We start from the raw sequence: 14325 nt of genomic DNA on the forward strand, positions 1-14325 counted from the left end.
ACACCATGTAGGATTGTGCCCCTAACTAATCGCCAGCTTCATCTTTATGTCATCTGTTCCCTTTGACTTCTGGCCAGGCTTTTTACACTTTAAAAGCACGGTCCTTCCTCTAGGCTTCCACATACTGTTCCCTTCAGCCAGCAATGATTTCCCTTGGCCATCAGGTTTAGTCATCCTTCAAAGTTCATATCAAATATCACCTCTTTGTGCAACTCTTCCTTGCCCTTCTCCCCCATGTTCCCCTCCATAAAGTACAATTTACCTGTTACAATAAGCTACAAATCTCCGCCAGCCCTTATGCAAACAGTACTACTTGTGCAATAAGGTATCTGTCTCCTTGGTTACACTGTGAAGTCTATGTGGGCATGGTCCAGGTCACCTTTATCTGGCATAGCGTATTACATGATTTAGACATTATTTCAATAAATATTTGTTGAATGAATGAATACTGAATTAGTATGATCAATATTTTAAATTTAACAGGTAATCAAAGAAAACACGTAGCTGAACTCTGGGGTGTAGGTTGTATAAAAAAAGGAATTGTACAGGCTCCACAACAATCTTGATAAGGAAGAAACCTCTTCAAAAAAAGAAGTGATGATAAAGTTGAGAAAACTACACAACTTTGTTCTACAAAGATGAATGGTAAATGTTTTCAGTCTTTATGGTAAGGGATGGGAAGCATGGAAGAAGGCAAACAAGCACAGCTGGGTGGTATATTTGTTGTTTTACTGTTAATTTGACACATCTGAACCAAAGCATTCACAATACTTGATATACTTTGAAGATAATCATATACTATAGTCTTAGACATAACCACAGAACAAGCAGAACAATTAAAACTACATAAGGCCTTAAAATATATCCACAGTGTGTATTATTTCAATATTCATTCATTTACAAATTAGACTACATACCGTTAATTTTATTTTTATTTTACTTTCATTGTTTTATTCAGGCAGGATTCATTCAAGGAAAGGCAACTTAGTTTTTGTGTGTGAGTTTTGTTTTTTATTACATTGGTTAATATAAAAGTTATGAATTAAATGTTCTCTTATCTCCTGTATCGATGAGTGAATCCATGAAATTCTCAGATAGTAATCTAAAACAATAGATCCTATTAAAAATAGCCAAGGTGAAAAACGACCAAATAGCCAGCCTGTTTGTGGTCTTGAAGAACATCTAACGGACTCTCAGGTTTTCTTATAATGAAGAGTACTGTGATTCTATGAGATTAGTCAAAATTTAAAACAACATTGCGTACAAAATCATTCTTGAAGCTCTAAATGCCTTTTTAAATAACAAAAATGAGAATTTTAAGTAGTTGCCTCACAGTACCAAACCTATAAGTCAGAACTAGTTAAAATTCAGTGCTATCATGACTTCTCATTTACAAGGTAACTAGTTGGTAAATTAATAGATGGCATAAAAATTAAGACTTAACATCATTTTTTTTTAAAAGGAGAAAATGTATGATAACCAGGGAATACAGAAAATTCAATGTATTTTACAATAAAATAACTGTTTAAACCTCAATCCCTGTACAACAGGGTTTAGGTCATCTCTAGTGAACTTGCATGTTTTCATACAGTTTATTCTATTATGAGTACTTGAATTGTTTTAGATATACAGCTTTTTATTGAAAGAATATTACATTTGAATACCTGGATAAGATTTAGTACATTGAGATGTTTTTAAAAATATCTATAAATTTGTTTGATATGCAAAAGCATTTGGCAATACTTTTACAGCATTTGATTTTATAGAATTAAAATTTCATACAGTACTCATTTTGATGTTTAAAAAAAAATTCACAGAAAAAATATAAATTACACAGCCTGACTGCATGATACTGTTATTTCCAGTTTCTAGTTCTGGTAATAAAAACCTTCATTAAGTCTGTTAACAAATCATTACCTGTACATTTATGAAGGCAACTGACATGATTTGCAAACAAAACCTTCAGGTTTTACGTTATTTACCAAAGAGTGCAGTTCAGCAAGAAAAGAAAACCCAGTGTGCAAATTTACAGAATATTTTACAAATTTACCAGTTCCTGTGACACAAACTGTTTCAACCTTTCAAGGTACTGTCCATAAAGTTCCACATCATTGTGACCTGCCCCTTCAACCCAGAGAGGCTCCACAGGTCTTTGGCAACGCTCAAACAGTGCGAGGCCATGTGAAAAGTCAATGACTTCATCTTCAGTCCCATGAATTATTAATACTGGGGAGGTTATCTTAGAGATTTTGTCAATGCTGTAAGAAAAGAGAAGGGTGTAGAAAGTCAATGAATTAGCTATGAAAAGGAACGTAAAAACAAATTTTCTTGCGATATCCCGACAGATCATTCAAATATCAGAATGGTCTTTGAATCGACCCAGAAGAAACAGATACCTCTTTTGGATTTCAAATAAGATTTAAAAGTCACTTTACATGCTCCTTATCTTAAGATTAATACCTGAGGAAGCTAACTTCATGCACTTCTGTTTCGAGGGAATCATTTGTTACTGTCAACCTACTGCACCTTTCTACCATGGTGAGCACAGAGGAACGTAGGTTGGAAGAAGAGGAGGAAACTAAGAAGTATTCAGGTATGTGCTAACTTTACACCTCTCTGCACTCATTTTTTCTCTCCCTTAATTTACTAAAATGACAGCAAAATTTTTTGTTGTTTTGGGGTATCAACCCACAAAAATAGGAAGAATGCAATAAAACATAAAATTTTGGAGCTGGAAAGCAGATAAATGTGTGGAATAAGAAATTAAAAGTGTAGGGAAAAGCCAATTTTAAGGGGATAGAAGGTAAAGTGAAGAAACAATCCAATTTATACCATGGGATACCCCAGGAGGCAAGGAATTGACATGGGGATGAAGGCAGGTGATAGAGGAGTCTACAGAATTTGTTCAAAGTCTATTTAAGAAGTAAGTCCTTCCCTCTCCTTTAGGTTCTTTCCCCTTCTTTTTGTAGACTGGTAGCTGCACTGTATCCCAAACTGAAGGTTTTATGGGCCAGGGAATTGCGAGGCACAGTCTAAGGCAAGAGGTAAACACACAGATGTGTAAACACACATACTGCTGCTATGAACCCATTTTCTGTACTCAGTTCCCAGAATGCTGGCAGCCAGGCCTTCAATCCTCCAGGGAGGACTTTTAGAAAGACTCCTTGCTGGAGACTATGTACACTTTAAGAGGAAAGATATAGAAATAATGACACAGGATAGAATCCCCAAGTAACTGTTTGGCCAGATCACTGTATAGTGAAGCTCACACTCAACAAGACTTAACCATCTGCTTCAAGATCAGCAATTTAGTTTCTCACTTTTACATATGAAGAGACAACCAAGAATTATCAGACATCAGAGAACACTTTAAGGTATCAGATCAAAACAATTTTAAAAAGGCAACTTGAAGGAGACAAACTATACAGAGACCTTATAAACAAATTGTAACACTTAAAAAAAATAAATCTTTCCAGAGAGAAAGAAGGCATTATAAAATGAGGATACAATCGTGAAAAAGGAAATCAATGAAATAATTCAAGGCTACATTTGGTAAGGAAAAATGCTTGGGTATATTATTTGCTATCAAGTGTTCGCCAGTCTATGGACTCCTGAGAACCAAACTGAGGGTTCTAGAGGGGTGGGGGTGGGGGATGGGTTAGCCTGGTGATGGGTATTAAAGAGGGCACGTACTGAATGGAGCACTGGGTGTTATACGCAAACAATGAATCATGGAACACTACATCAAAAACTAATGATGTACTGTATGGTGACTAACATAATAAAAAAAAATGTTCGGTAGTAAAGGAATTATAACAAATAAAAAGAGATTTATGTTCTTTTTCAAACAGTTTGAAGTTAAGTGCTGCTCTCTTTGTTGGTGGAGCAGAAATGAAAGAGGGAGCTGGACAGAGATGCAGGGTGGCAAAAGCATTACCCCATTACCCCAAATACTCCATCATTCTTACTTTTCCATTAGAAGCAGTATAATGCACATACCTTCCAATATACCATTATCTAAAACATAAAACAAACCCCAAATTAATGTAAAAACAAAAACCTCCCACAGCCTGCTCATATACTCCCACCATTAGCTTCCCTGCAAAAGTGACGCCTTACTGGCTAATGATGAAAAAATTTGCTTTTGAAATGACCCTTGTTGTTTTTATAAAAAATCAAGTGATGACTCTGGCCTTTGGCCCACCTATCATTCACAAAAAATTCTTTGTATGGCTGCCAATTGGGGAAAAGAAATAAGACTGAAATTTGCCAGCTTCTCACTGCTTGCCTTCTCCTTTTGAGAAAAATGGACCATCAGTTTTTTCCAATTATGAAGAGGCGCTAGAGGAACTTTCATCTTGTCTTGAAAAGTAGTCCTCCTTTCAAATTTGAATAAAACTGTGTTTGCAGACTTTGTGGTGGCAATACTTATTCAAGTTAATTTAAGACAGAACTTTTTTGCAATTCACTTCTTTTATGAATCAGCTATCATTAATTAGATGCCATTCACTAATATTTATGCACATGTCTCATTTTCCCTTTACTCTTCCTCTCCTCCAGTATTATATCTCACTGAATGGTACCATTATTCATTAGCAGCTCAAGTCAGAACCCTAGGAATTACATTCAAGTTCTTTTGTTTAGCATCCTCTATTCACTTTGACACTCAGTTCTGTCAATTTCATTTCTCAAATTCATTCTCTTATCTCTAATACTACTAGTTAGTGCCACTCTCTAGGGTATAAGGCCCTCAGCTCTTTTCATCAGGATTACTACTGTTCAAATATTTCAGCCTCCTGACTAGGGTCCTGCCACTACCCTTTTCAAAAATTAATTTTTCACAATTTCTATAATATATATACAATAGAAGTTCATGGCTGAATGAACTGTATTATGAATACCTTAAGTGATGAAAAAAATGCCCTTAAAAGTTTCTTTGAATTAAACAATTTTGAATATTGATACTTACTTTGGGAATGCATCAAAACAGTAGGTCTTCTTGGTATCAGGAAAAGCAACACGCATTCCCGAAGTCAAAGGAGAATGAAGAATAACAGCAGCACTCTCATACCGAGCAGCAAGATCCACAGATGGTACTGTCCCTATACTTTGGCCATATATAATCACATTTTCAGGGCGAATGCCATATCTACAAAGTTCAGAAATTAAAAAAAAAAAAGGCAGAGAGTTGGACTGATATGAAATATTCATTTTTTTTTCTTTTTTTAAAGATTTTATTCATTTATTTGAGAGAGGGAGAGTGAGAGAGCATGAGAGGGGTGAGGGGCAGAGGGAGAAGCAGGCTCCCCACTGAGCAGGACCCTGGGATCAGGAGCTGAGCCAAAGGCAGATGCTTAACTGACTGAGCCACCCAGGTGCCCTATAGTCAGTCATTTTCTAAGGACTTAATCTTAGAATGACTTAGAATGAGACAATGTCAACTTTATATTTAAAATATATTTCGTAGCCATCATCATATTTAATGCTACAATAAAATCTATATTATTAGCTTATTTCATCTGTTGGAAAAATAAATGCGGAGGTCTTTTAAAACTTCAAACTTAAATGAATTCATTAAATCATTTATGCAATTCAATGTAGCATACTGTTGGCTAAATCCTGAACATATTACATCACAAATTATTTTAATAGATTGATGTTTAATAGACATTAACTGTCTTATTTTCCATTCAATATATAAAAGTTCGTTGTCTAGACATGAAAAGTGGCTTTTTATTTTTTTAAAAGATTTTTATTTATTTGTCAGAGAGAAAGAGAGAGAGAGAGCACAAGCAGGGGGAGCAGTAGGCTCCTCACTGAGCAAGGAGCCCGATGTGGGACTTGATCCCAGGACCCTGGGATCATGACCTGAGCTGAAGGCAGACGCTTAATGACTGAGCCACTCAGGCATCCCTCATTTTATTTTTTGAAGTTGGTCATAGTGATGAAAAGTACTACATATGGTCTGAAAGCAAATTACTATTTTTCTTGAAAGTTGCCTTTACTATGGACTAATGATTGGAAAGATGAACATATGAAAGAGAATTTCAAATGCCTTATGATTCAGTTAATTATGAACAAACTTCATGCTAAAATCTCAAGTACTGCCTTTACCTAACCCTTTAAAAATGCTGCAGATTTAAATATGTCAACTCATTGCCTCAAATATATCATATATAATCTATGTTCCAAGCACTGTTACTTGTCTATGGTATAACTGTCCCAACTGTAAACTACTGCAAGTAGAAATGAAGTGCTGTAGGAGCTAACGAATATGGGGTTAAGGGTTAGAGTAAGATCAAATATGCTTTTCCACTTTAGAAGTCTGAGAGCAGTCACTTCTGGATGCTAACGGCCATTTGCACAACAGCATCCGGTCTTTTGAAAAGGTAATGGAGCTTTCCAAGTATCTAAACATGAAAAAATAGCAAGACAAACCCCATGTGCTCCCTCTGGCCCTTTCCAGGGGCCCAGGGCTCTTTGAACTATCCAGATAATGACATACTTCCCCATAATTTCTTCCAATCATTCCTACATAAGCATTTAGATATGCCCCAGAGGTTGGGTTCCATCTACTCCAGACTAACGCTAAATGTAAGTAAACTTAGAAAAGTCTTTTTCTTTACAAAGACCTGATTGTAATTCTTCATAGGAGTGAAGAAGTTATGAAAATGAACATCTGCAGCATCAGAATTAACTCTTGAGGCTGTATGGTTGCTATTAGCTGAATAGCAGCACTGTTGGTGGCGACTATGGGTTTTAGGCTAATGTTAGCAATGGCAAGGCTCCAGAGTAGAAGCAGATGCCAATTTAGCATCAGAGAACTCAAAGCAATAACAGAATTTCAGAATAGTACAACTTAGAAAGGACTTTAAAGACCACCTAATCTAGTTCAGCTGCTTATGAAGCAGATGTTCAAAGTCAGAGTAAGTCAGTGGCAGACCTATAATCAGAACCCAGGTACCCTGACTCCCAGTCCAGTGACTTTTTCATTATAGCACACAGATAATGAGCTCAAAGACTACTGTACTATTTAGAAATTTATATATTCTGCCCTTGTTTCTCATTCATCAAGTATGTGTGGCCATCAACTATGTTTAAAAAGATGAATTAAGTCAGGACTAGAAATTATTTTATAAAGTTTCCTTCAAATTGACATCAGACAAGATGAAAAATAGGAAAAAGTTAACCGGGTGCCTGGGTGGTTCAGTCGTTAAGTGACTGCCTTCGGCTCAGGTCATGATCTCAGGGTCCTGGGATTGAGTCCCGCATCAGGTTCCCTGCTCAGCGGGAAGCCTGCTTCTCCCTCTCCCATTCCCCCTGCTTGTGTTCCCTCTCTTGCTGTGTCTCTCTCTGTCAAATAAATTAAAAAAAAAAAAAAAAAAAAAAAGGAAAAAGTTAAATGCCTACAAGAGTGGATTTATTTATTTATTTATTTTAACATAAACTCCGAACACTGAATTGGATATTAGTATGTTCTGGCTGAATAAAGTTATCTTTTCATCTTATGAGAAGTATTAATAATGAAGGCTATCTGCTATTACTTAGCATCCTTAAAAACTGTTCTAATACACTGAAGTTATACTTTAAAAAGAGTGAGTTGTATCTCAATAAATGTCATTAAAAATATTTATTTATTTATTTTTTTAGAAGAGTTTATTTATTTATTCAATGGAGACAGAGGGAGAGAGAGAGAAGCAGAGGGAGAAGCAGGCTCCCAAGGAGCAGGGAGCCTGATGCGGGACTCGATCCCAGGACCCTGGGATCATGATCTGAGCCGAAGGCAGACGCTTAACCATCTGAGCCACCCAGGCACCCATTAAAAATATTTATTATCATATTTTCCTGACAGGTATTATACTAGATTCAATTGGCTGAGTCTGGAAAGTGGGAACTTATTTATTTTTGTTTGTAGGACTGAGGGGACTGATATTATACCTGAAGCAGATTTTGACTCTGGTCATTTAAGGCAGTTTTTAAGTTTACAAAATTTTACCATTCCCTGCCCCCCACAACTCGTTACTTACTTCTTATAATACCATCTTTTTTAACTCATCAGGTATGTTTTCATATTATTTCGAGAATCCCCTTTATATGAAACTTTGCAATGAGAATATAGTTTTATTATATATCTTATAGGAGAAAATACTTATACTTTTAAAAGTATTTTCTTTTTTTTTTAAAGATTTTATTTATTTATTTAATTGACACAGAGAGAGAGACAGCGAGAGAGGGAACACAAGCAGGGGGAGGGTCAGAGGGAGAAGCAGGCTTCCCACCGAGCAGGGAGCCCGATGCGGGGCTCCATCCCAGGACCCTGAGATCATGACCTGAGCTGAAGGCAGTCACTTAACCAACTGAGCCACCCAGGCGTCCCTAAAAGTATTTTCTAAAAAAGGTTATGCCTGCTAACACAATTGTGGAGGTTCTAACTGAAACCATTAATATTTACTTATTTAAAAGATTTTATTTATTTGCCAGAGACAGAGGGAGGGAGAGTACAAGCAGGGGGAGTGGCAGGCAGAGGGAGAAGCAGGCTCCCTGTTAAGCAAGGAGCCCGATGGGGGACTCCATCCCAGGACCTTGAGATCATGACCTGAGCCAAAGGCAGAAACTTAACCATCTGAGCCACTCAGGCGCCCCTGAAACCATTAATATTTAAACATTAAATTAGAAAAAGTCCTTTAAGCTTTAGTCTAAAATACTTTGGAAATCAGGCAGCTTATCAGTGGACAATATGAGGAATAACTTGAACTAATAAGCTATCTTTGTTGTACATGAACCATCTGATAAAAAAACCCTGAAATCTACAAAACTGAGATATTTTTCAAATTGGTGAGTAGGAAAGATTAAAGCAATTTCTAGTTCTCAAAAATATATTGTTATAACCAAAGAATAACTGACATGGTAAGAGAATTTGCTTAAATGATTTATCATAAAATTTCTTTTGTGGCGTGAGATCATCTCTCCAAATTTTATCAGTCCAGAATGCAAAGTAAAAAATCTCACTTTTATAGAACGCTTTAAAAATAGTTCCAATAAATTATCTGTAAGTCATACTTCTAAGAGATTACATAAAATAATGCAAACCCTGGCTTATGATTTTAACAAAAACAATCCAGCCTCTTATACTCTTAATGATAAAGTAAATTAGGTAAGTCATGGTTAACGCTCATTCCCTTGTTTATTCAAAGTTGCAACATCACACTCCACATGTTTATAAAACCAAATATTTGTCATTGGCTTAAATTTTAAAGAAAATCACACACATGCACTAACAGACACAAATGAGATCTGTCTTAAAAACTATGCTATTTTTGGGGTGCTTGGGTGGCTCAGTCAGTTAAGCGTCTGCCTTCGGCTTAGGTCACTATCCCAGGGTCCTGGGATCGAGCCCCACATCCGGCTTCCTGCTCACAGGAGGCCTGCTTCTTGCTCTCTCCCTGCCTGTGCTCTCTCTCGCTCTCTCAAATAAATAAATAAAATCTTTTTTTTTAATAAAGATTTTATTTCTTTATTTTGACAGAGAGAGACACAGCGAGAGAAGGAACACAAGCAGGGCGAGTGGGAGAGGGAGAAGCAGGCTCCCCGCCGAGCAGGGAGCCCGATGCAGGGCTTGATCCCAGGACCCCGGGATCATGACCTGAGCCGAAGGCAGACGCTTAACGACTGAGCCACCCAGGCGCCCCAAATAAATAAAATCTTAAAAAATAATAATAATAAAATCACTTGAAAAAAACATTATTTTTAAAAATTTAAAATTACAATCTAAGAGCTTAAATCTTAATAGGTATATATTGGTAAATATAATCTCAAGTACTTCAAAACGTGTTATAAAAACTACTTTTTTTATATAAGACAATTTTAGTCAACCATCGTAATAGATGTGCAAAATAATTCCCAATCATGATTTACCTTGTCCTAAGGGCAAGCCAAGCAGCTTCGATATCTGCATAGAGGTTCTTCTCTGTTGGTTTCCCGGAACTTGCACCATATCCAGAATAATCATATGAGAATATATTACAATTAATCCGTGATCCCAGTCCTATGTAAAAGCTGCTCATCTGACCAAGATCAACAGCATTTCCATGTGAGAAGAGTAAAGTATATTTGGCATTGGGTGAACAACGCACAAACATGCAGGCAATTCTGTTGCCTTTACTGGTTCTAGTCATGAAACACTCAATAGCATCTTTTTCTCTAGAAGAATATTGCCAGTCTGCTCGTTCTGACAGATGTAAAGTCCAGCGGCTTCCACTTTCATCACACATCAATGTGTAAGTAGGATCAGGTGGCAAAAATGCTAATTTTGAAGCAATTTTCCCAGGGCAAGGTGGACAGCAGAAGAGGCAACATAGCTCACTAAATGAAAGGTTATTCATCTTCTGAAAAAGAAAAGGAGATAGCAAATGTTTTAATTATTGAATATGGATTCTGTATTTTCATACCATAGAAGGTTAAAAACAAAGGCACTGGTAAATTCTACTGCTGCTCAGTGTCGACTGCTATTATTTCAAGTATCCTTTGCCTAAACAGATTTTTGACATCATTCTAGGTATAACTTAAATCCTCTGGTGAGGCAAATATTCTTGACCAGGAGATACTAAACTATTACAGGATGTTTCAAATAGTAGTGATTATGTAATATTTAACCAAAGTATGAAAACATGAAGAGTAGAGGTAATATCTGTTATTTCTCCATAGATAATAGCATAGGAGGTATGAAGTATCTTTAGAATAGTGTGTAATTTCTGGGTTAAGTCAGTGAAAATTCTCAGAATCTCATGTAAAGGTAGGTAATTAACACAATACAGTAAATATGTAACGATACCATATACATTGTTCATTTTCATGAATGAAGTGCTTGCTATTTGTCAGGCATTGTGTTAGGTATTCTATGTGTATTACCACATTTAATCCTCAAAACAACCCTGGTTGATCTGAGACCAGAAACTTGGCACAGTGTGGGGCAGCAGTGGAGCCAGGATTTGATAACAGGCTCAACCACTGTCCTACATCCCTGGGCTACACTGCCTCAGAGGCTCAGAAAACTATTTGTCTCAGAAGCCTATCATTTTAGCCATAGTGCCAGTGGCTCAAATAACCTATAAAACATTAAAATATGTCTATATATAATTATTGCCCAAATTAAAAAGGCTACAATATGAAAGCTACAAAAAAAGTATAAAATCTGCTAAAATTTCCTATATGGTTACAAAGGAAGGAGTGTGTATAAGGTTTGAAGTCAGAGATAGCTGGGGTGGAATCCCAACTCTACCACTTACTAGCTGTTTGCCCTTAGACAAATTGTTTACCTTTTCGACCCTCATTGTCTTCCTAAGCAGATGAAGTCAATGTCCGGTTGCAAAGAACACACACAATGATGTAGTTAGGGCATATACTACAGCAACGGCCATACAGATAACACACTTAAGGATGGTCCACTCTCTCCTGTCTTTTTCATTAATATTTTTCAAGTACTTAGTTGATATTAAGTCAGGAACAAAAAGAGAGTAATACTTGTTTGCCCTACTAGCATTTCTTTTTATCTTGTCCTTTTTCTCAAATTCCTATCTCTTTTTAGCAGACGATTGCTTAGTTCCAGGAAGAAGGCATTCAAAACAAACACCTGCTAGAGATTTGGTGGCACTTAATTTTCTACAAAAAAAATCTAAACAGGAGGATGGAAAAAAATATACATCATACCATTATACCAAATGTAATTATATATGAGAAGAAATCACCTCAGGAGACTAAAGTGAGATTATGTGGAAAGAAAGAAATGTCCTTTTCGCTCACTACAGAACCAAAATCTTGTTCATATGCTCAACACAAATGTATTGATTTCCCAAAATCTAGTCCATATGCTCAACAGACATGTTCTAACTTCCCAGTGCAAACTAATTAGGTAGAAAGAAGGAAAAACACCACAGCTAGAGAAACAAAGACAGGAGTGATATAAAAGGTTTTAAAAGAGTAAGAGAAGGGAAGAAAGTGTCTTTTGGATAGTAGGAAACACCTTTGCTTGCTACTCAACCTTCAAAAAAATTAGCATGAATAAGTTAATGTCATAGTCTAGTTGGAAAAAGAGTCTGATAAAACAGAAATGACAATGAGGTGTCATCTTTAGTGGTAACTCTCACTGGCTCTGTGAAAAACTGTACTGAGAAGGATTCTAAGGGCATATGCAAGGCTTGGCAGGGAAAGAACATGTCATAAATTAGTGATGTGTACTACAGGATTTGACTACAGATTTATTATCCTGGTCATGAGGATATAGGACCTGGTGAAGAGGATGGCAGGAAAGAAAGTTCAAAGGGTTAGTTTAAGGGAAGGAGATGACCTAGAAAAAAAGATGAGTTATGAGGCACAATATTATCAATGCTATCTGTTTAATAATCTGTCTACAGCTGTTTCTTGCTTCCAATTACCTTACAACCAGTAACTGCTGACCCTCAAGAGTCTGTTAAAAGCTTGGTTGATAATAAGTAAGCTGTACGTAGCTTTATGTTCCTATAATTTGCCTCTTGAACATGAAGACTTTTATATATAATAAAGTAATTTAAAAATAAATCTGGCTTACTGAATATATGTAATACTGCACAGTTGCTTCTGGGGATGAACACCAAAGGAGAGAAGCAGAAGGAGAAAAGGTACAGTGCCAGGATCTAGTCTAATGAAAGGACAACCTGACCTTTTTTTTTTTAAGATTTTATTTGAGAGAGAGTGCACGTGTATGCATGAGACGAGGGGCAGACGCTTAACGGCTGAGCCACCCATGCGCCCAACACCCTGACCTTCTTAATGTCAGTAGAAGAAATTATTCCCACTTCCACAGCCCTAAACCAGGTAACTGGTGTCCATTTAATAATAAAAACTTGCAAATTATCACTTTTCTAATAAGAGGCATGGCACAGGACAGCAACCTAGACTTGCTTAAAAAAAAGTATACATAGGGCGCCTGGGTGGCTCAGTTGGTTGAGCGACTGCCTTCGGCTCAGGTCATGATCCTGGAGTCCTGGGACTGAGTCCCGCATCGGGCTCCCTGCTCAGCAGGGGGTCTGCTTCTCCCTCTGACCCTCTTCCCTCTCGTGCTCTCCCCATCTCATTCTCTCTCTCAAATAAATAAATAAAATCTTTAAAAAAAAAGTATACATAAATAAACCTAAGTTTTAGTAACATGAGAGCTAAACAAGTTATTGAGGAAAAAAATTTATTCTTGAAATTTAAAAAAACATTGAAGTATCTTGTTAAATTTGGGTAATTTTAAGTCCCATTTGTTTTATATAAAATTCATAGAATAAAAATATATCATTTATCAGTTATTTCTTGGCTAACAAAATCTTGAAGAGACAAGGCAGTGAATAATTGTAAGGGGAAAATGATAAACATCTGAAAGTACACAACAGCAAAAGACAGATAAATTATTTAATTTAGAGCAGAATTTTTGGACCAGACAAAACAAGGATTTAAAATAGAGGCGCCAGGCTGGCTTAGTCAGTGTAGCATGTGACTCTTGATCTCAGGTTTGTAAGTTCAAGCCTCACATTGGGTGTAGAGATGATTACTTAAAAACAAAATCTTTTTACTGTTTTTTTTTTTTTTTTTAAGATTTTATTTGTGAGAGAGAGAGAGGACAAGCAGGGGGAGCAGCAGAGAGAGAGGGAGAAGCAAGCTCCGTGCTGAGCAGGGAGCTGGAGGTGGGACTTGATCCCAGGACCCTGGTATCATGACCTGAGCCAGAGGCAGATGCTTAACCGACTGAGCCACCCAGGTACCCCTGAAAAACAAAATCTTAAAAAAAAAAAATGAATTATAATAAACCAGTTTTAAACAAAGAGAATACTTAAAGATGTAATGGAAAAGTGTCATACAGAAAAATCCAACTGGAATCCCTGATACAGAGAAATCAGTATCTAAAACAAAGAACCTGATACAAGAATCAATAACTGAAGAATGTATTAGCAAGCTGAAAGATCCAAGAATTCCCAAACAGGGAATTTTTCAGGATGAAAGGGATGAAGATAGAGAAAACATAAAAGAAAATTTAAGGCAGAAGTAGAAATACCAGTATCAATAATCTAAGAATTTCTCAGAATTAAAGAAAAAATTCACCCTGAAATTGCTGAGTGCCAAACAGGTATTTAAGAAAATTCTCACAGGCTAGGCAAATTATAGTAAATATTAAGATTGCCAGAAACAAAAATATGAAAGTTTCTAGAAAGAATGCCTACAAAGGAACAAGAACAAGATGAACATATCTGACTTTTCAAAACCAACACTAGAAACGAGAAGATACTGGAGATAGTTTTAAAGTGAGAAAGA

The 14325-nt window shown here is 36.5% G+C and overlaps 1 protein-coding gene across 2 annotated transcripts in view; it reads right to left on the reverse strand.

Annotated features, from left to right (window-relative positions):
* Window positions 1-708: 708 nt before the first annotated feature.
* Window positions 709-14325, reverse strand: part of ABHD17B (abhydrolase domain containing 17B, depalmitoylase) — a 48908-nt gene continuing 35291 nt past the window's right edge. For both annotated transcript variants that reach the window (XM_028089096.2, XM_028089095.2), the window contains exons 2-4: window positions 9916-10385; window positions 4970-5149; window positions 709-2258 (exon numbers count right to left, since the gene is read on the reverse strand). In XM_028089096.2, the coding sequence (XP_027944897.1) occupies window positions 2039-2258; window positions 4970-5149; window positions 9916-10382 (867 nt within the window). In that variant the 5' untranslated portion in view covers window positions 10383-10385 and the 3' untranslated portion in view covers window positions 709-2038. The remainder of the gene's footprint in view (window positions 2259-4969; window positions 5150-9915; window positions 10386-14325) is intronic.

The sequence above is a fragment of the Eumetopias jubatus genome, unplaced genomic scaffold, assembly GCF_037043125.1.
Source record: "Eumetopias jubatus isolate StellerSeaLion01/CBP00866 unplaced genomic scaffold, mEumJub1_p1.0 scaffold_15, whole genome shotgun sequence".
NCBI classification, from domain to species: Eukaryota; Metazoa; Chordata; class Mammalia; order Carnivora; family Otariidae; genus Eumetopias; species Eumetopias jubatus.